The following is a 21,127-nucleotide window of genomic DNA, read 5'->3' as shown; positions in this document are numbered from 1 at the left end:
TGTACCAATGCATAGTCCAAGCAGATATTCAACTCATGGTGAAGGCTCTCTGTAAGGACACCCACATAACCCCCAGACTGGTGCCTCTGTATTTGAAAAATTTCTCACCCTTTGGAAGAGGCCTCAGCCTCAGCCAGTCCTTGAGTTCCCCTCCACGACCCACATTGTCTCCTGCTGTGATTTTGTTTCGAGTCAGGATGTTCTATGGTGCATTGTACAGCAGCCGGTCCCTGAGCACACACTGCTGAGAAGAGCCACCCCCACAACCATCACTTTCACAGTATTTGCCTTGCCAATTATTAGTACAATGGGCCAATTCTCATCCTGTGTGCTCTTGGGGAAAATATGCAGGCTAGGGAACTGGCCTAGATTGGAAATGGAACAGCAGAAGTTGCCAATTAACATGAGTTCCTTTTTTACATCCCCTAAAGGGGTTAGTCCCTAGGGAGAATTTATAAAAGGCATGATCCCAGGCCCTCTAGGAACTCCTTAGGTGCCCCAAATCTCTTGGGGTGGGGACGAGTGTCAAAGGTTGCTTGGTCTAACTCTGCATCCAGTGCTTGAATTGCTTAGATATCCTCATCAGCTTTTTCCTGAATATGCCCATGTTTAAGGAACCTATCACTACCTATGGCAGTGCATTCCTCCTTTGGGCAGCTCTATTTATTTCAAATTTATTCCTTTGGTTGAGCCAAATCCATCTCCCTGTAGCTTCCCCACTTTGGTCTTAGCTAATGAATGAGCCTAGTCAATCACTCAGCTTCCACTCCCAGGAAATCGTCAACTACTCGGGAAAATGGTTTTTAGATTAAAAATAGAAGTTTTGGAAAAGCACAAGAGAAAGCCTACTGCAGCAGAAAGGCTAATGGGTGGACTCTTGTGCATGGCCCTGAAAGGCAAAGTCAGGTTACAGACTCAGCATGTGGAAGCTTTGTGGACAGCCCCTGAAAGTCCAGTTGTAAACATGTTGGAAAACATGTGGAATCCTGCTAGAATATAGAGAGGAGCAAAGCTGCATCCTGTGCTTTGTGAGAGTGTGTGCTTTCACCAGGAATACAGGAAGGAATGGAAGCATTTGGAGAAACTGAAGCTTGGCCCAGATTTAGCAGGCCTTGCTGATGGGCAGCACCAGTCTCAGTGGGAAGACTGATCTGATGGCCAAAGGCTTTGGCTTCTCCCCAGCACTTTCCACATATGCCTCGTAGAAAGCTTCAAGTCTGCCATAGGCCCAGCTCAGACCTCCTCACAAGCCGGCCCCACATTCTGGGAAGGAATGTTGGCTCAGAAACACAGAGGCAGTCTGGGACGGTCCCCCAGTACGTGGGAAGAGCAAGGAGAAATATGGGAGAAAATCTCCCTTCCACATGCGGGAGGCAGCAAATCAAGACAACAGGTTAAGGAGAATAGATGAAGGAGCCTCATCACCACAGCAACAAGCCCAGAAATCCTGAAAGACAGGATTTTAATTTTTCTGTTCACCTGTCACTCTTCTCAGCACTGTCACTCTCTTTCCCTACTCCTGGCAGGGGACAAGTTGTGACTTTTTCACTCCCACCAACAAGCTGCCTGGATTTTGGGGTGTGCAGCTGCTCTGGGATGGGAGGAGAACGAGGTCCACCGGAGGGGTGCTCAGAAGACTCAAACTCCACCTCTCCCCTTTCTGTGGGAGAAGTGTCTAACTGGGAAGTGTGTCATTTGCCTGGGAAGTGTGAACACAGCTGTCTATATGCAGGTCCAGGAGGAAGCCCCCTCTTATGTGGACACTGTGGGCCAGAGGAGGAATCAGAGCTGTGGCCCTCACATGAAAGGATCTTTGTCCCTGCCCCAGCCTGCCCCATTATATTTCAACCGAGTGTGTCGAAGAGAGTCAGTAAAAGCAACTGAACAGAAGACTGTGGCCTCGGGCCTCCTCAGAAAGATCTAAATCTGGAGCTATCAAACAGCTAATGGAACACATTAGGGGAATCACAAAACCTTGTCTACATGGGAACTCCTCAACTATCTGGACTAAGACTACACCAGCACCAGCCCTTCATCCCACACCCTATTAAATGATGCCAAGTTGGATGGTTATGTTATACCTGATGTTGGTGACAATAGAGCCCAGGTTCCCCCTTGATTCCAGGCATCTTCCTTGATTCCTCCTACTGCAGAATTGTGTCAGCATAAATAAGTATCAATGACACTGTGGGTCCTACAAGACAGTTCCTGTACATCTAGCAGCCCTCTTTGTATGGAATGTGTCCCCCAAGCCTCCCTTCACACACACTGCCATCTCGCCGGGCCAGAGACCTCCTTGAGAAGAGAGGGGTGCTTTCCACCTCCAGACAAAATCAGTCACTGGACCCTCCTCCTTCTGCAGTTGTACAGAACATGCCCCTTCCCCTCACTTCCATATAAAGATCTGATCCTAATCCCTTCCCAGATATACTAGAAGTGAAAACTTCACCTTCTACAGCCAGGGAGGCAGATAGCCTCTCAGGGTCTTTTGAAGATAATAAAAGAAAAAGTACCCACCACTCCCTTATCCTTGAAGGCCATCCACAACCAAGATGAACTTAGAAAAGACCACGAAGAAGAAAACAGCTTTGGTGACCAAGGGGACAAGGTGTGCCTCAGCGACTGAAAGGCTCATCGGCTTGTGAAGTCAGCAGCCTCCAGCCTTCTTGTGCACCACCCTCTCTCAGGGTTCCCTCCCCCCGAACCTCACTGTCGGCCAGTCTTTGCTAAGGTGTGAGCTGGTAATATACTAGGATACCTCCCACCCCACCCCTACTGCCATCTGAACAGAAGAGTTTTGTAGAACTTCCATTAGCCACAAGTCCCCCGAGGACTCTAAAGAACTCCTCTCCAGAGGAAGAGTGACACACCTCTTGAACAACAAATAGGGAAGCATTTTGAGGGTTCTGAAAATCATGTAAAGTAGGAATTTATTGTTCAGCCAACTCTTGAACCAAGCACCATACTCGGTTTTGCACATTTTCTTTATCAGGCCATCATACCAGAGCAGAAGAAATTTTGCTCCTTTGAATCCTTTGAATAATCATTCCACTGCTTCCAAAGCCAGGCTATGCCTTGCCAAGTGTAACCTATATTCAAGAGCCATCTGCTTTAGCAATACAGTAAGCCATTAAGGGGGTATGCTTTAGATAATCCTACAGCTCTGCTGGCCAAGGCTGCTTCTGGGGATGGAAGGCATGCTGCTATTGCCAGCTGCAGTCCCCAAGCTCAGCCCTGCTGAATCCTGTACAATGCACCAAGTAGAACTAGGGCAGAGGCTACTGACTTGGTCAATAAGAGATTCCTTTCCACATGCCCAGATTCTAATAGGCAGATGTCACAGGAGTCCCTAGGGCAACACAGTCCACCCCTTGACTCACCTACAGCCCCACCTGAAAAGGAACACATAGAGAGGTGTAATAGCCATACCCTACCCAGTGCCACCAACCAGCCAACGATGATGTGTGCCTATGGCAGTTGAGGCATGCATTTCATTTTAATTCAATGAGACACTTGTTGTACCTGAACAAATATTATAATATAAACAAAGGTGTTAGAACCACCACTCATCCAGGGATGAGTATTCTTCCAAGATGTAAAGATATTCTTTTACCTGTGTCAAGAAGTTGATTGAGCGCTTTGCCCCTCTTCCTGAGCTGTTACCTCCCACCATGACCACAAGTTTTGATTGAGTGTTCTCACACCTGGAAAAGAATTGTCCCTCCATCCCACACTGTTGAATCCCACTGGAGGTGACAGAACTCGGCAATGGTCTCACAGATCAATGGCCTTCCTCAGGCTCTACAGGGTGAGCTCTGTCCACCTCCTATTGGACATGAGTATTTATTCCCAGGCTCCTGGGAATTAAGCCCCCTTCTCGGTGACCCTGCTCATCCAAAACCAGTGCAAGATCTTTTACTGCAGGCAACAAAGATTTCTAAATTTAGCCACCTGGATCTGCCTACAGTGTTTTTAGCAAGCACCGCCAATAGAAAAATGACACCAATTAAGCATAATTATTGGGATTTAATAGAGTCATTTTTCTATCTCAGCACCTTTTTACTATTCCTAGCCCCTCAGTTTTTCCCCCTAAATTGGGACTCAGAGCAGTAAGTTAACGTATATATCAGTTGGTCTTTATTATATGTACAATAACTGTCTTATTAAATTGAAATCAAATGCACATCTAGGGGAAAGTTCATTTTAAGTACCAAGTCTCAGAAAAATGCTTGGAGACATAAACGATGAGCGCGGCCAATGCGTTGCTGAGCAACAGAGGGAAGGGGGGCAGGCACTGAGCTGAAAAGGAAGGGATGTGGTTTTCTGAAAGAATGGGATAAATTTGAGGGTGCAGACCCCGGTACAAGGTGCCCTAAATTTCTTGTGGCATCTCCCACCCCAGAAAAGGTTGAGGAGGGGAAACATAATTATAAATTCAACAAAACCAAGATGGTTGGAAATTTTATACATTTTTTTCCTGGGGAATGTTTAACACTGGATCGATGAATAAGAAGCCTTTCCAACTATTATGAATGTTAAAGAGGGTGTGGGGTTGAGTGTATGTGTGTAAATATGCTGTTGCTTGGGTGGTCTTCAGCCTCCTGCCTCACTTTATTCTCCCCCCTCCCCTCCTTCCCTTCCTAGGACAAGACAAGCGCTCTGAGCCTCAGCAATGTGGCGGGCGTGTTCTACATCCTGATCGGAGGACTCGGACTAGCCATGCTGGTTGCCTTAATCGAGTTCTGCTACAAATCCCGTAGCGAATCCAAGCGGATGAAGGTGGCATTGTCTTCCTGGGCCTGTTTCCTAAACTGTCCTGTGATACAGCTGGGTTTCCTGGGGTTTCTTTGCTAGAAGGGCTGGGGGGAGTGACAAGTGGTTGCAGTCAGCCCAAGATGGGAAGCAGAAAGCTCTTAGGAGGACAGTGACAAGGACAGAGGCAGCCATGAGAAAGGATGGAAGATGGGGTGTGTCGGTGCAAATACAAGGCCCAAGAGAACAATATCATCAGCCAGAGAGGGGCCAGCGAGATTAAAGGTGAGGGGTTGGAGTGGACAGTCAGCACAGTGGGAGGCAAGAGTGAGCACTACAAAGGCTGATTCTCTCTGAAGTTGCATCAATAGAAGTGTAGCTCCCAAAAGAGAGGAAGGGAAGCCTGCCTTGCTCTGTGCCGATCCTGTTGTGCTTGGCAAAGTGGGTCTTTTCTCAGTTTCCGTGCTGTGAGGTAGACTTTGGCTAGAGGATCACGCTCAGAGAAAGGTAGGAAGACTAGTTAGATGACCCCAAACCACATGAAATACAGCTGAAGGGAACTGGAGAAGAGAAGAATTGTGTGGAATTTAAGAGCTGTGTGTGAAAATATGAGCACTTTCCAGGTAGAAAAGAAAACAGACCAGTTCTATGGGGTCTCAAAGTATACAACAAGAAAAAATGACTAAAAGTGATGGAGAATAGATGTTAACACAATATGCGAAACCTACTTTTCCAACAGAGCTACTCACAGATGGAATAGACTATCCCAAAAAGTAGCAAGTTCCCCATCACTGAGGGTACACAAGTAGAGGAGGACTAATTCCTGACAAGGTTATGGACTCAAGCACCTAAAGGGAGTTTGGATTAAATAACTTTCAAGTCTCCTCATATTTCATCATTTAGCTTCAATAAGAAAATATTTATGGAAGTTAATTATGTGAACAATACCATAAGCAAGGTATCATGAGGAAGCAGAAAGGGCTGAGGAGCAATCTGTGACCTTCAGCACCTTTACACTTCAACAAAAAAATGGGCACAGATGAAGCCAGGTGTGGTGGTGCACACCTGTAGTCCCGGCTGCTTGGGAGGCTGAGGCAGGAGGATCATTTGAGTCTAGGAGTTTGAATCCAGCCTGAGCAACGTAGCAAGACTCTGTCTCTAAAAAAAAAAAAAAAAAAAGAAGAAGGACAAAAGAAAAGAAAAGAAAGAATAGGCACAGAAAAATTACTCGAGGAGATGACATATGCTATAGATAGGAAGGATGATAGGAATTTAGAGGAGGAAGAAATTGGAAAAGGCTCTGGGAAGAGGCTGTGATTAGAAGGATAGGTGGGTTGAGATTGAGAAGGGGAGAGAAGTGCAGTCCCTCTGGGCAAGGTACCAGTGGTGGTATGTTGGCCTAGCCCTAGACTGTTACCTTAGCTTAGACTAAATAACAAGATACATTGGTAAAATTTGCCTTCCTAGAATGTTCCTTAAGAAGCTCACTTTTCAAGAGGCCATTGCCCCCAAGTTCAGCACACCCACTCTTAGATCACAAACATAGCCTCCTGCCCAGCCTCTCCCTGCCTTGGGCCCTCAGTCCTACTCATGCCTCCAGGGTCACCCGTGGAGAAGACATCTCTGCACATTTGCCCTTCTGTTTGGAAACTCTGTATTCAGTTCTGTATATGGGGAAGTGGAGGTGGGGTAGGAGGGCCTTCTGTGCTGGCATTCAGCATTTCCAGTCATAGCTCCAGCCTACCACCTCTCACCCGGCCCCAACAATCTACTCTCCTCACAGACTCCACACCCAGCCACCCACCTTGTGCTTCCCACCCATGTGCCTTTGTGCAGGCTGATCCCTCACCCTGTCCTCTATTATATGGGTCCATTTAAAAGGCAACCTCACCGAGATACAATAACAAGGAACAATTAAGTGACAGAAGTGCAATGGCATTTTGCCAGGGGACCTAGGAACACCTCAGTACTACCCTTGACCAGCTTGCCTATCACTAGGTTCTCTCAGAAAAGGCAAAGACAGCGAAGGTGTGAGCTTCAGACCCTAAACCAAGTGTAGACCTCCAAAGAGCTTGGCTGAACACAGCAAGGACTTCTAGAACCTACACAAAGTTTTCTTTGCCCATTCCATCCAAATCATTAGCCTAAAGACTCTCCTGTGTTACACCCAAAGTGAGGAAAGGCTACTCCAGAGGCAAAGAGGAGGACAGGACAAGAGTTAGGTGAGCTGTGACACATTCAATCCCCCAAAACCTTCCCTGCATACCACGACTTGAACCAGAGGCCCAGAGTCAGCCCAGTATAGATCAGAGGATTCCTTCTCCCCTAGGACACAGTACAGACCATAGAAGTGTCCTCCCCTAGGACACAGCACAGATCACAGGAGTGTCCTCCCCTAAGACACAGGACAGATCACAGGAGTGTCCTCCCCTAGGACACAGGACAGATCACAGGAGTGTCCTCCCCTAGGACATGGTGCAGTATAGTGGTCTAGAGAACAAGCTCTGGAGACTGAATGTCTGGGCATAAATTCCGTCTGCTCCATTTGTTAACTGTGTCATCTTGGACAAGTTCTAGTAACTCTCTGATCCTCACTTTCTATAAAATGGGAGCAGCAATAGTACATACCTCATAGAATTGTTGTGAGGATTATATGAAATAATGGATATAAAGGACTTGGTAAAATGCCTGGGCCAGAGCAGCCCTCAATAAATAATAATAATAACAATGATAACTAGTATTTATGATAATAGCTGTTATTAGTGGCCAGCCTTTTGTTGCCCCTACTTACATGTGCTAGGTTTTTTGAGCTGTATAGAGTGTGAATTCCTTAAGGTAAGAAGCTGTGTCTCATTTCTTTTTGGACATCCCCCACACCCAGGGTAAGTGTTAGTGAAATGAGTGTGGCATTGTAGCTGGAGGAGAAAGTCACCTGGAGACTAAGACAAGGCATGGAAGGGAGCTGCTCCTAGTTTAAGGAAATATTGCCATCAAAAGCACCCAGTCCAGTATATGCATACACAAAGAGTGCAATGCACACCACCTGAAGGATGGACATATTTGAAACTCGGACTTAGGGAGGGAGGGGGAGGCAAGGGCAACATACGTAACCTAAACATCTGTACCCCCATAATATGCTGAAATAATAAAAAAAAAAAAAAAGCACCCAGCCCAGGAATGACAAATAATGCCATCCACGGTAGTTTGGGCCCCATCTGGTTATGCTCATAACATGTGATGAGACTAAGCATCCACCAAGCCGGAAACCTCCTGGACATCCAGCCCTTCCTCTGGGATAACTGTGGCTCCCACTACTCATGGCTAGTTCCAGGTGGTGGTACCAGGGCGGCTAAAGGCTGGGATCTTCTTAAAACCAGGACAAGGTCAACCTTTACCACTGAAGTCACAATATTCAGGTTAAGATAGAAATGTCTAAAAGAGGCCATCAAGTCATGGCATAGCTTCTTGAGACATTCTCACCCTTCCCTTTACAATGAAGATGTTAATTTCTCAGAAGCCAACATCAGGGTCCCTTGGAATCATTAATTCAATGTCTTCCACCCCAATTTTCTATAATTATTTCCAGTGATTGGCGTGACTTCTGCTCAACTCACTGAGCCTCCTAATAGAATTTTTAATCTTCCAGCAGCAGAAAAGATACTTTCTTTATTAACCAACCCAGCCCTTAATTGTTAAAGCTCCATCAACTCCTCTCTTATCCGAAAGAGATAAGTGGAATGTATTCCACTCGCCTCTCAGACTTTCCAATTTCACAGTTCTCTTTATTATTCTGTGCTTTGCCTTCTCCAAAAGCAATTAGCTCTTTTCAGAAGTGCAGCCCCCAACCTCACACAGAGACCCAAATCGATGGTGACAAGGACCTTTGGCAGGAACTTTCACTTTTTCTTTCCTTAATCACAGTATTTGGCCAGCTATTCAGGCCTTGAGCCCCTCAACTAGTTGTGGGCCAGTTTCTTATGTATCAACAGTGTTTAAAGAGCTTTTCTCCACTCTTTTCGGATGAGAGGAGGAAGAAGAGGGGGTAGAAAGGAAAAAAGGACAGGAGAGAGAGAAAGAAGAAAGGAAGAAGGAAAGACAGTTCTTTTAGTAACTTTTAAGTTGAAAGTGCTTTCTAACATTTCCATTAACCATGTAATGTGTTGTTCTTGCAGCCCTGCAGATGAAGACATAGAGATTCAGAGAAACTACGTAACTTGTCCTAGCTAGGTCACACAAACCAGTAGCTGGATGAACAGGAATTAGACCTCCAGCCTGGTCTCCACAAAGCCAGGGCTCTTGGTATTACCCAAGCCACTTCTACTAAATTTTTCTTTCCTGCTTCAACTATGTGGCAACAGATCATTTCGAACCCCTACTGTGTGTCCCTCCAGACCCAGCCACTGTGCTGATCACAAAGACAAATGAAATGCAGCCCCACCCTTAGGTTCACCTGATCTAATTGTTGAGGCTGACTATGGTATTTGATCCCTTTATATGCGTTGTTGAGTCTCTTTGATATGTCAATGAGCAGGACACAGGACAAGTGTCACAGAGACAGTGGGAAGGTACCCTACAGGTGTCCCTTCCACAAAGACATACTGAGCACCACTGTATGCTAGGCAATGCTTGGCACTGGGGATACAATCAGGAACAAAACGGAAGCTTCTGTTCTCAGGAAGCTGAGGGTCTGATGGGCAAGACAGAGACTGAGCAGCATTTACATGTTCAGTGAATGTTAGTGCAGAAAAGCACCCAGTGCTGTCACGTATAGAGCGGAGGCCTGTCCTGATGGGACAGTGGGGGCTGGGGAGGAGGTCAGAGTAGCTTCCCTGAGCAAGTGATATTCAACAGACTAGAAGCATGAAAGGCATGAACCAGAGCGAGAGAGTTGCTGGCCAAGGATGCACAAGTCTTGGAGACCCAAAGACTCAAACTCTTGCCCAGAAATGGGGAGAAGACCAGGGAGTCTGAAACACAGAAAGATTGCGGGAAAGGGATGGCACGTATGAGTGGGGGACTCAGAGAGGGACTTCAGGCAGCCCACAGCATTTGAATATAGTTTAAATTGTCATGCAATAGCAAAAATATATAACCTAAGACATATTCCAAATTGAATAAGGTCTCAGAGCCCCACCCTCTCCCTTCTGCATGAGAAGACAGACTAGAACCTGAGTGCTTAGCTGGTATCAAGGACAGCCAGAGTCTTCATTATTCACCACCTTGCTCCCGAAGGAAAATAATCCCCAGCCTCTTCCGACCCCAGGAGAACTGCTGACCTTTCAAAATTATATGTGGCTGTGCTAACATGGGGCATGTTTAAGCAACAGCAGTTGAGGGCTTGCACATTTCCCTGGGATTAATGAGTGGCTGAGAGACTTGATAACACAGGGAGAGCACCCTTCACAGCAGGTGGTCACTCTGTCCTCCCACACATGCCTGAATGAGGTCATTACTGAGTCTTAAGATTTTATCGGGATGTTCTATGATGTGCAAGAGGCTGGGTGGACTTTTCTTAGAAAAGCAAGTGGCTGAGAAGTTAGCATGCAGTCACTGTTAGAGGGATGAATCTCTGAAGGGTCAATCGGGGGGGATTTGAAGTTAGACTTTTCACTCATCCATTTTTGTGTCTCAGTTTCAAAAACAATGACCACAACTAACACAGATGGATTTTAAGAATGGCTGGTATGTCAAGGGTAAACAAAAGAGAACCACATTTCCCAAACGCCAGAGGAGCAATGACATCAGCTTAGGACTACTTAGCTACAGCTGGTAGGAAGAACCACATTTAGAAGGTCATCTGCCTTGTCACTAGGTTACCTTAAACAAGTCAGTCATAAGTTGTAAGTCATCAGTTTCTCTGTAAAATGAGTGGATAAACTAGATCAATGTGTTTCAACCTTCAAGTTTTTAAAACTCTACATACGCCCCACCTATTAAGTCAGCATCTCTAGGGTAGGATTTGGGCATCAGGATTTTTTCCCCAAAACTTCCTTGATGAATCCAATGTGCAACCAAGTTTGAGAACTAGTGATCTAGTTCACCTTAAGCATTGTGTTCCACTCCAAAGGTTTGACTCTGTTCATCTCTTTCCTGAGATTCCATAAATGCATTAGAAAGGAAGCCAGTAAAAAGGCAGTACCCACCCATGATGGGGGAATGGAGTCATCCACCTCTGAGAAGCCCTCAGCTTCCTTGAAAACCAATTCTAATGGTGTCACCTTGGAAGTTTTTAGTTACTTGTCTGGCTAAATGATCTCAGACTTTGGCAAGCCCCAATATTGATTGTGCCATCAATCTTGTTCTTTAAGATAAATTCATGAAGCACCACCAACTTTAATGGAATATTATGGGAATATGTGAGCTTTTGGGGGAACAAAAGCCAAGGTGATCTGTGAAAACTTTTAATTTTTTTAATTAAAGAGATGTGGCAGAGGAAAATCATGAAGGATAGACATTCCAAGCTAATCTATAGAAGTTTCCATATTTCCCACAGATATAAATATAGTGTTACTTTCTTTTCAACATTTTTTTAGGTGAGAATAAGTAACCATTAATTTCTCATGTTTTTGTTTCACATTTCCCTCATGTGGCATCACTGTAGCATTTATTTGGCCTTTGACTTAGAAGAACTCAATCCAGGTGGCACTTCCTCTTCAGTGGAGGACAGCCAAGGAAGAATGTAAATAAATCAAGTACCAGGGTTTGAGGAGGAGACAGAACCAGCGTGGGTGGAGCATCATATGGGGCCAATCTGTCTGAATCATGGATTTTAAAAAGAAAGAACATTTTAGAATATTGTCAGAATTGCTTGCCAGTAATAGAAGGATAGCAGAAAAAATAAAAATTAGGTCAAATCTTCCCTGCTTATCTCTATCTGGCCACAGTGGGTTAACTGACTTCTCTGGTTACTAGAATCACGGCAATATGCAAGTAAGAAAACCATAGACTTTTTGAGAAGGATCCTAGATAGTGGGCCTTTCTTAGACAAATTCAAAAAATCTATTATGCATCTAATTGCATACTGAACACTCCAGGGACTTGCTGAGAATTGAGAAGACATGGCCAAACAGCTCTCTTACAAAAGACAAAACTTACACACCTGAGGCGAAACCATTATAAGAGGATGTATAATGCACAAATATCAGATGAGAGGGGCCAGTACTTGCAGTAGCCTGATGTAGTCTAGGAAGACTTCCAGAAGGAGATGAGAACAGAATAAGCCTTGAAGAAGGGGTAGCGTTGGTCTTAGAGAAAGAAACTTCCCAACCCATAGATAATTCCTCTGCCTTATCTTGATTTCCACCAACAAACCAAACCCCATCCCAAAAATTCTATGACTGACTCTAAATGGAAAGCTAGAGGTGGACAGGAAGAGATAAGGGTTTGGATTTCGTATCATAAGTTTTCTTTCTCCAACGGAACTTCTTCTTGTCTAATAGGTTATGGTTCTAGACCTATACCTTGTGATCTTGACTATCCCACTTAACTCATCTGATTTGGGGGTCATCCTTAAAGTCCTTTTCAGATCTAGAATTCCAACATTCTAGAAATCACAAGCTTCATGGTGCTGATCTGATGTGTCGCTCTAGAAGTGCAGTCTCCATGCTGATGGGAAGCAGCTGATATGCAGATGATGATGTTTGGAATGCATTCTCATTTTCTTTAGCATGTGTCCCTCTCCAATTACATCTTGTATATTGTTTTATTCAAAAAATCCTTCATTCCCTTAACGTATGCTGCTAGAGGTAGGATAGCACTTTTCCTGAAGTAAATCGGAGGCAATCTTTTATTTTAACCCAACAAAACATATCCTCAATTTCTTATAACATGTCAAAGCATTTGTCATGCAGTAACACCATTCTTGCTCACAAAAGTCTATTGGAGCACAGATAATCACGTTATAGACATGGAGATTTAAAAGGTTTAGAAAACTAAGGAGATATGCACAGAGTCACACAAGTAGTTTATGTCAGAACATGAACTAGAATCCAAGTTTCCTAAACCCCCTTCCCAGAAGCTTTTCCACTTGATTGTGTTTCTACATTTATCATCATCAATAATACCAACGACATATTCGACCTTTAGGAATCACTGAAATTAAGAACCAACAAGGAGCTCACCCAGGCTAGCACACCTCATTAATCATTAAACCTGGGGCTCAGACAGGGGATCAGACTTGTCCAGAGCCACGCACCAGTATTCTGAGTTCCTGGGAAGTCAGGATTAGCATTTTAGAATAGAAAAGGAGTTGGATAGGGGAGGAGAGTTGGAGTTACATTTTAAGTCCAGTCTTGACTCATTCCCCTTGCAAGTCATTGCCAAGGACCCGGGGAAGAACCCCCGGTCCTCCTGAAAAGGGTTTCTGTTTGATCCCACAGCAATCCATCAATGAAGCCATACGGACATCGACCCTCCCCCGAAATAGCGGGGCAGGAGCCAGCGGCGGTGGCAGTGGAGAGAATGGCCGGGTGGTCAGCCACGACTTCCCCAAGTCCATGCAATCAATTCCCTGCATGAGCCACAGTTCAGGGATGCCCTTGGGAGCTACAGGATTATAACTGGAGCAGATGGAGACCCCTGGGGAGCAGGCTTAGGCTCCCCCAGCCCCATCCAAACCCTTCAGTGCCAAAAACAACAACAAAATGAAACGCGATCACCACCAACCACTGCGACCACAAGGAGGACGATTCAACAGATTTTCCTGAAGAATTGAAAAACCATTTTGCTGTCCCTTTTCCTTTTTTGATGTTCTTTCACCCTTTTCCATTTGCTAAGTGAGGATGATATATAGCACTGGACTGCAATAAGGGGAGAGTAGCCCTGTCTAATGAATCCTGTGTCTCTGACAATGGAGCCACTGGAACACTAATGAGGAAACTGCACTGTTTTCTTTTAATTCAGTCGTTAATGTGTCTTAGTGTGTGCAATTTTTTTCCTTACTAATTAATATCCATGGTTTGCAGGTTCTGTTAGGCCCTTTCCTTCTCCTCACTTCTTATTCCCAACTCCCTACCCATCCCTCTTCAGTTTTCAGATTGGAAATTCAAGATTTGTTCCACCTTACAAGCAAGCAAAAGGAAAAAAGCAACCTTCAAACTAATTCACCATGGGGGCTCTCCACGTTCCCCTCCACTCTTTGGCCCCAAGCCTTGGATGGAGACAGACATTGTTGCAGAACTGGGCTGCCTTCCCCAGGTGGGGCACTGCCTACACACTGATTTAGTTGAGAACACATGTGAAAAGCAACTCAGCGTGAGGGTGGTGGAGAGGGCAAGGGCAAACGTGCAGTCAGAGGAGGACTCCTGAAGTTACTGCTGCTCAGAAAAAGCTTCCTTTAATGTGTAAGCACCATGGGCCATAAGTGGTATAGTGTATTTCTTCACAGAGTCAACCTCAGCCCTGAGTAGTATGTCCTTCTGGTGTGCTCAGGTTCAAAGGCACTCTGGTGGCTGAAAGGCAATTGGCCTCCTAAACCAAGCAGAGCTTGGGATAGTTGACAGCTGGGAAGATACCGCCCACGATTCCTGCTTTTCCTTTGCTTATCCTCTGAGCAGGAACCCCATTGAGGAGTAGACTCTTTCTCTCTGGAGCCTCTGATGTGGGGGGCAATGCTATGCAAGCTAAATGCAAAAGGAAGGTGATGGAAGAATTTTGGAAGAGGAAGCCTCATCAAAGTCCACATGCAACAGAGCTTTCCATGGTGCACCCTGTCCTAGGTTTGAGAGACCAAATATGAAGTTTAGGATTATGCTGATGCAGATAACTTGGATTTCTATGTTAATATAGAGGGTTGTTTTAGCATGTGGCCAGATAATGCTCCGACACCTGGAGAAAGCAAGATACCCAAGGCTGAACTATTTGAAGGATAGGGAGATCGATTAAGTTGATATTGACATTGGGGGACCTTAAGATCCCTGACTCCAACTTCTAACCCAAGGAGGCTGATCTTCCCTCTGGTTAAGAGAGAATGAGGACATTGTATTCCAGTGACCAGAATTGATACACCCATGATTATAACTACAAAGCTGAACTAAAGCAAGATTGGACAAGTGACATGGTTCATGGAGAGAAGCCCAGGCTGACTACAACTTTGGTTGGAAGGGGCAGTTCCTGGCACACGGCTTTCTTGGAGATCCCAACTCTCATTCTTGGTGCAATTGGCTTCCAGCTCTCCAGCATCCACTCTCCTAGGTGCATGATTCAGTGTGTGCCATGTGTCATTGACTTTTATTGATAACCATATTCTGGCTTGTTTCCTTACCCTCTACTTCTATCCAGTCTTCTTTGCTAGGGGTTATCATTAGCAATTGACATGCTAAAGGTTTTGGAGCCTACCTTGGGGTAGGTGTGGAATGATTGGCTTTATCTGTGGATTCTCTCAGTGGACACCCACCATCTCTATGTCTCTCCCATTCTCCTGTCATCAGCCATAGCAAAGAATCATTCCAAAATCAAAACCCTTCACCCTTTTAACTCAAGTGTTGTCATTCAGTCTCTCACATGTAATGTGGGCATGGTCCGTGAAGCAGGACCCTCAAGATGAATTATCACTTTTCACTACTGCCAGCTGATGCCCACCCCCACACCGCCCTGCCCTTGCACCAGATTTTTCTCAGCCCTCAGCCTACCACTGCAGAATCTGACATGACCCACCATTAGGGAGTCCGCATCTTGGAAGAGTTGGAAATAACCCTCTACCATCAACAAGCTTCAAAGACCTTTTGCCTTTGGCCTGGTAAGATGCCTCTCCAGCCACTGAGCCCACCAGTAACATGATCTGATAGAGACTGTCTGTGCTAGAAACGAGGGTCTCTGCTGTGAGGGATTCCAAGACTCCAGTGGAAGATGCTTTTCATCAGTGGAGGGGTGAAGCAAAAACAAAAGCAAGAAAAAAGTTAACTTGTATTATGTATTTTTACTACACTTTTCTTAAAAATAGAGCATTGGGAAAACTCTGAAAGAGATTGACATTTTTCTCAACAGGAATCCATACTTAACAGTTCTGGCTTTCATTAAATTTTGCTCTTTGGTACCTGGGCCTTTTATTTAACATCTATATTTGTTTTATTAGTAACTCTCTTGGCAGATGTGTGAAAGGATTCTTGCTTGATCAAACACTAAATATATTTTTTTGGGGGGTTCCTGTTTTTCTTTCAAATAGCCAGGTTTTTTTTTTCTTTTTGGTATTTGCATAAAATGAAAATATCACCAAGAATTAAATCACTGTGGATCCATTATCTACTTTTCATAGTTGTCCATTCCATTTTTGTGCCATTTCTGAAGCAAGGGCCCTAGAGATTATTTCCTTACTGCTAAGCCTAAGACTAGTACGTTTTTCACAGTGACCACTGTACCTGACTCACAAATAGATCTCAAGTCATTTCAGCTGAACTAGAACACTTAGCATTATTCATACAAATAGGATAACAAAAAAAAGAAAAAGAGTGGTATTTGACTTACAGGGGCCACAGTTTCAATTGCATAGAGTAGCAGGGCTTGACTTGCAGCCACCATGATTTCTCTAGGGAATTGGATATCTCACATGGAATGTCTCCCAGAAATCCCCAAACTGGAGTCCAGGTGTAATTGTGATGTGCACAGCCAGAACAAAATCCACATGATAATCTTGGCCTGCACCCCATGACCCTCATTCTTGCCTGAAAGCGTTCCTTTCCCTCAAGCAAGATGGGCTTTTTATAAAGGATCTGATATTCATTGACACTTAGATATTGATGATTAAGAACTTCAGGTGTTTTCTTTCCCGAAGAACACTGCATATTAACAAGGGCCAGAGGTCTAAAAATAAATGAACAAAGAAGCTCTAATAGTAGCATGGACAGTGACTACTATGGTAGAAAAGGGTTGGAAGGAGGGAGAGAAACTAGCAGACTTGTGTGAAGCTATAGTCATTGTTCACATCTAGCTGCAGTGACCTGGCAGCACATAGGGTGCCTCTGGGTGAAAATGCACTTAACACCAGCTGACACTCAGAGAAAACTGGTTTCTGTTGCCTTACTGTCAAATATCTGGACAGTGACCATAACGGCTACAATAGCACAGGCTACCATATATTGAACACTTACTAAGTTAAGCACATTTCGTTCCTTCTATATCATGACAATGGTCCTTGCTCACAATCATCTAAGTGACCGAGCCAGGATTTGAACTAGGTCTGCCTAAATCCAAAACCTTTACATCCCTAACTAGCCACTTCACTGTTAATTGGGTCATAATGCATGATGGCCAGGAAAATACCAGGTGAGCAGTTTTTACCTACCCGTTATGAGAAAGTAACTGACACTAATGGAAAGGTTAAAGCTACACCTGGTGCTCCTTGGGGAAAGCCAGCCCATTCTCTAGGGCATGAAGAGATCAATAGAACATACATAATTGCAAAAATGGGAGGGGGAAAGGAGGAGTCCCACTTTTAGCACCTTTAAAATAGGTCTAGGCTTAGGAGCAGCAAGCAGGTGTGGGAGGGGACTAAAAACCAGCTCCCAGGAGCAAGAGTGGATTCAGCCTAGAAGGGGCCCTCATGGGGAAAATGGAGATAATTTTTTCTATGTGGGCAAGTCCAGAATCAGTTCTAGAAATTACAGGCCAATGGGTTTAGGTTCACCTAATGGTCAAAGTAACTTCATAGTACAATTAAGTTAACTCTGGAATTAGGACAAGCCCCTTTCAAGGAGATGCTGCAGGTATGAAAGTTGAAATACGTATCCTCCGATTTTCCTCCCATCCCAGATTCCTAGAATTCACAAGACTATTAACTTGATGTCTTCTGTGTGCCAAGCAGAGGAGAGAAAGGAATAAAGAAGCCAGCATCAGCAGAGAAGCAATAATGGGAAGGCCAGTGGACCAGGGTTTACAATACATGGCTTCTCCTCCCATTTCTACCTTTCAAGCATGGACAAGAAAATGAATTACCCATTTTACCCATCAAAGAAATGGTACATCTGGTCTCAAAAGAGGCAGTGATTCTCAATCATGACCACACATTAGAACTGTCTAGGGAAGTTTTTAAAAACTAACCAATGTCCCAGACACATCTCCAGATTTAGTTGGTCTGAGATGAAGCACAGGCATAGTATGATTTTTTAAATTATTATTGTTGTTGTTGTTATTGTTATTTGGGTTGTTTTGTTTTGAACTCCCAGGTGATTATAATGTGCAGCCAGGGTTGAGAACCACTACTATCTGGCCATCCTGGGGATCAAGGAAAACATTCATGAAAACATCTTTGAAAATTGCAAGGCCTTATATTAGGTATTTATCAGTGACCAGACCAACCCCCAAACTGAGGTTACCTAATGGCAGTCCACTTTTTCAGTGTGCTTTACCCTTCCTTTTGCTCTAGGCACATCCTGTATCATGAGAGTGTCTGTGGGACAAGCGGACTGGGTTTCTCGGGAAAGCCAGAGACAAAGACTGAAAACTAACCGGTATGGGATCTCCAAACCGTGTCTCCTAATATTCTATCCAGGAGTCCCAATAAGTAAGAGCGTAGGCTGAGCAAGACAACCCAGGACATCAAATCTCCATAGTCCTAAGAAGAAAATGTCATTATACTCACCTGATCCAAGAGGGAGGAAAGACACAGTGCCCAACTGGAGCTTTACATGCTCCTTTAGCCTTTAGGCATATTTGTAATAACATAAGATTCTTCTGGGGAAAAGGAGAGACACAGGACATTAGCGATAAGATAATTATCACAGAGGTACCTCCTCAAGAGAGGGGGGAAAAACAACTCCATCATATGAGTCAGCCTTCAGCACAGGCAGTTATTTTCCAAACTGGAAAACTACTTGGCTGTTTCCATTTTGACACCAGATCCCACCGCCTGCATTTTTAACTTAGTACGCTGGAAGGCATTGCCCATCAACCACATCTTCCTGGGCACTCTGAGTCCTACTGATGACAACTCTAACTGTTCTTCCTCAATACTGTGTTTGCCATTTTTATAGCATACTAAGGAATGGGAGCCAGCATTTGCTCAGCACTAGCTGCGTATCCGGTAGGATGCTAGGGTTTTAAATACATCTTATGTTGTCCTCTAACCAATCCTGCAAGGTAGGGATTTATCACTCTCTTAAGAGGAAATGGAAGCCCAGAACCCAAGGTCTTGCAGCCAATCAATGGCTTGGCCTAGATTCTAATCCAAGACTGTCTTTCTCCAAAGTTACTACATTTCCACTTTACTTGATAGCCTCTCAAGGAGATTTCACCATGCTAAGGAAAGCACCAAACTGATATTTAAAAGATATTAAATCTATTGCCTGCATTACTACCAGTTTGCTGTGTGACCTTGGGCAACTCATTTCACTACTCTGGGCCTTGGTGTCCTCATTCGTGAAATGAAAAGGAGAATAAATCTAATAATCTCTAAAATCCCTCTTTGTTGCAGTCTTATATCAGTAGCTCTCAATCAGTGGTGATTTTGTCCCCTGCAGACATTTGGCAATATCTGGAGACATTTGGGGTTGTCACAACTGGGGAAAGGGGATGCTACTAGCATTTAGTGGAGAGAGACAAGGGATGCTGTTAAGCATCCTACAATGCACAGGGCAGCATCCCCACAAAAAAACAATTATGTGGCCCCAGATGTCAATAGTGGCCAGGCTGAGAAACCCTGTCTTGCATAAATTATAGCATCCCGGTAGCATGTTGGGATGTGGATGATGGCAGGACAAGGTCAAATAGGAATGGGACAAGGAACCTTCAGAGAAGATGAACAGCTACATGAATTTATGCAAGGAAGAAGTTGAGTTTAGGGAAGTAAGCTGAGGGTCAGAAGAGTTTGGCCCATGGCATAAACTAGGCAGGCCGGAGAAGCCAAGGTGGGAGATTCAATAAGACAACCAATGGAGCTAACGACATGGCTCAGGAGAGAGGACCGTGCTTGGAGATGTAGTTTATGTCTGCCCAATCTCCCTGCCCCCTTCTTTCCAGGGGACTCTGTGGCTAAAACCAGTTCAGAGACCTAAAGTTGAGCCCTCCCCTCCCCCAAGAGACTCGATAAGCTTCATTTTTATCCCAGAACAGTATACCCTCATCTTTCTAAAAAACATATGTAATAACACCCACATCCACAAGTAGATGTCATGGAGAATAAGAGACAATTATGTGATAGTCCTGTCTCTTGGAGAGTTGACAGTCAGGAAGGAAAAATAAGACACATAAACATCATTAAGTATAATACAAGTTCAAAGGTAGTAAGTACCAAATGGAAAGAAAGGAAAATTGTCTAGATCATCTTCCACATGCCCATCATTACCTTGTTCCCAGTCTCTGAAAAATGGCCCCTGACCTCTGATCACATGACAATCTATACCCCTGTGCCCTTTGATCACTTATTTTCCAGCTACCCCAGCTTCCTCAAATGTGGCAAGCATGGCCCCACCTCAGGGCCCTTGCACCTGCTGTTTTCTCAGGGTGAAATCCTCTTCACCTAGATCTTTGTGAGGCTGGCTCCCTGGCATCCACTTCTTCATTCCAAATTTCATCTCCCAGGAGCAGCATTTCCTCTCCACTCAACCTAAACTAGCTCTGATGTCACTCACTCTCACATTACTCACCACCACCTAATAATATCTTGTTTACTTGCTTATTGTCCTCTTCCCCCGCCCCCAGCCAGATTATGCATTCACAAGAACAGGGACCTTGTCTGCCCTAGCACAATGCCTGGCATGTAACAACTCCTTGATCAATATTCATTGAATGACTTGATGAATGAGAGAGGTAGAGCTGAAATACAAGGGTGTCTACAGGAGGGAGAGATTATTTCTGCGTGGGCAAATAAGGGAAGGAGGAGGTGGCATTGTGTCTTACTTTGAGGGTTTTATAGGCATTGCATAGCCAGAAGTCAAAGAGAAAGCTTTCAAAGAAAGGGAAACAGAACAAGCCAAGACTTCAAGGCAGAAATAGGCAGGGTCTGTTAGGAAAGGAGCAAATATCCAATGTGGCTGATCCCACATTGCCGAAGAGAGCAGGGAGAGAGAAGGCTGACTGGGCATGGGGGAGCTGATAATTATTAATCATGAAATAGGGAGTTGTAGAAGTTTTTTGAGCTGAGGAAGAAATTCCTTCATGTATTGAGTATTGAGCTTTGCAAGAAACTAACACACTGTAGGCATCTATTATATGCCAGGCACTGTGCAAGGTACTTTTTACCTCTCCTCTTACTTAATTCTCATGGCAGCAGCTCTATGAGGCAGAATTGCCATTCTAATTCCATACACAAGCAAACTGAGGCTCAGAGGTGGAAGTAGAACTTTAGCCACCTAGATTTCATGTAAGTCCTACAACACAGGACTTCTCCTAACAGATCATAGGAAGCCATCTGTCTACATGATATTAATAGTTGTCAGTAAAAAAT

General features: G+C 44.5%; 1 protein-coding gene across 7 annotated transcripts in view; it reads left to right on the top strand.

Moving 5' to 3' along the window:
* The window catches only part of GRIA1 (glutamate receptor, ionotropic, AMPA 1), a 306,850-nt gene extending 290,861 nt beyond the window's left edge, over positions 1-15,989 (top strand). For all 7 annotated transcript variants that reach the window (XR_001137844.1, XM_012653191.1, XM_012653187.1 and 4 more), the window contains 2 exons: positions 4,645-4,779; positions 13,110-15,989. Coding sequence is in view for 6 of the 7 variants with exons in the window: in XM_012653191.1 (XP_012508645.1) it covers positions 4,645-4,779; positions 13,110-13,310 (336 nt within the window). In the remaining variant the exon portion in view is untranslated. The remainder of the gene's footprint in view (positions 1-4,644; positions 4,780-13,109) is intronic.
* Positions 15,990-21,127: the final 5,138 nt, after the last annotated feature.

The sequence above is a fragment of the Propithecus coquereli genome, unplaced genomic scaffold, assembly GCF_000956105.1.
Source record: "Propithecus coquereli isolate 6110/MARCELLA unplaced genomic scaffold, Pcoq_1.0 Scaffold419, whole genome shotgun sequence".
Lineage (NCBI taxonomy): Eukaryota > Metazoa > Chordata > Mammalia > Primates > Indriidae > Propithecus > Propithecus coquereli.
Note: the sequence above shows the minus strand (reverse complement) of the source record. Positions and strands in the feature narration are given on the sequence as shown.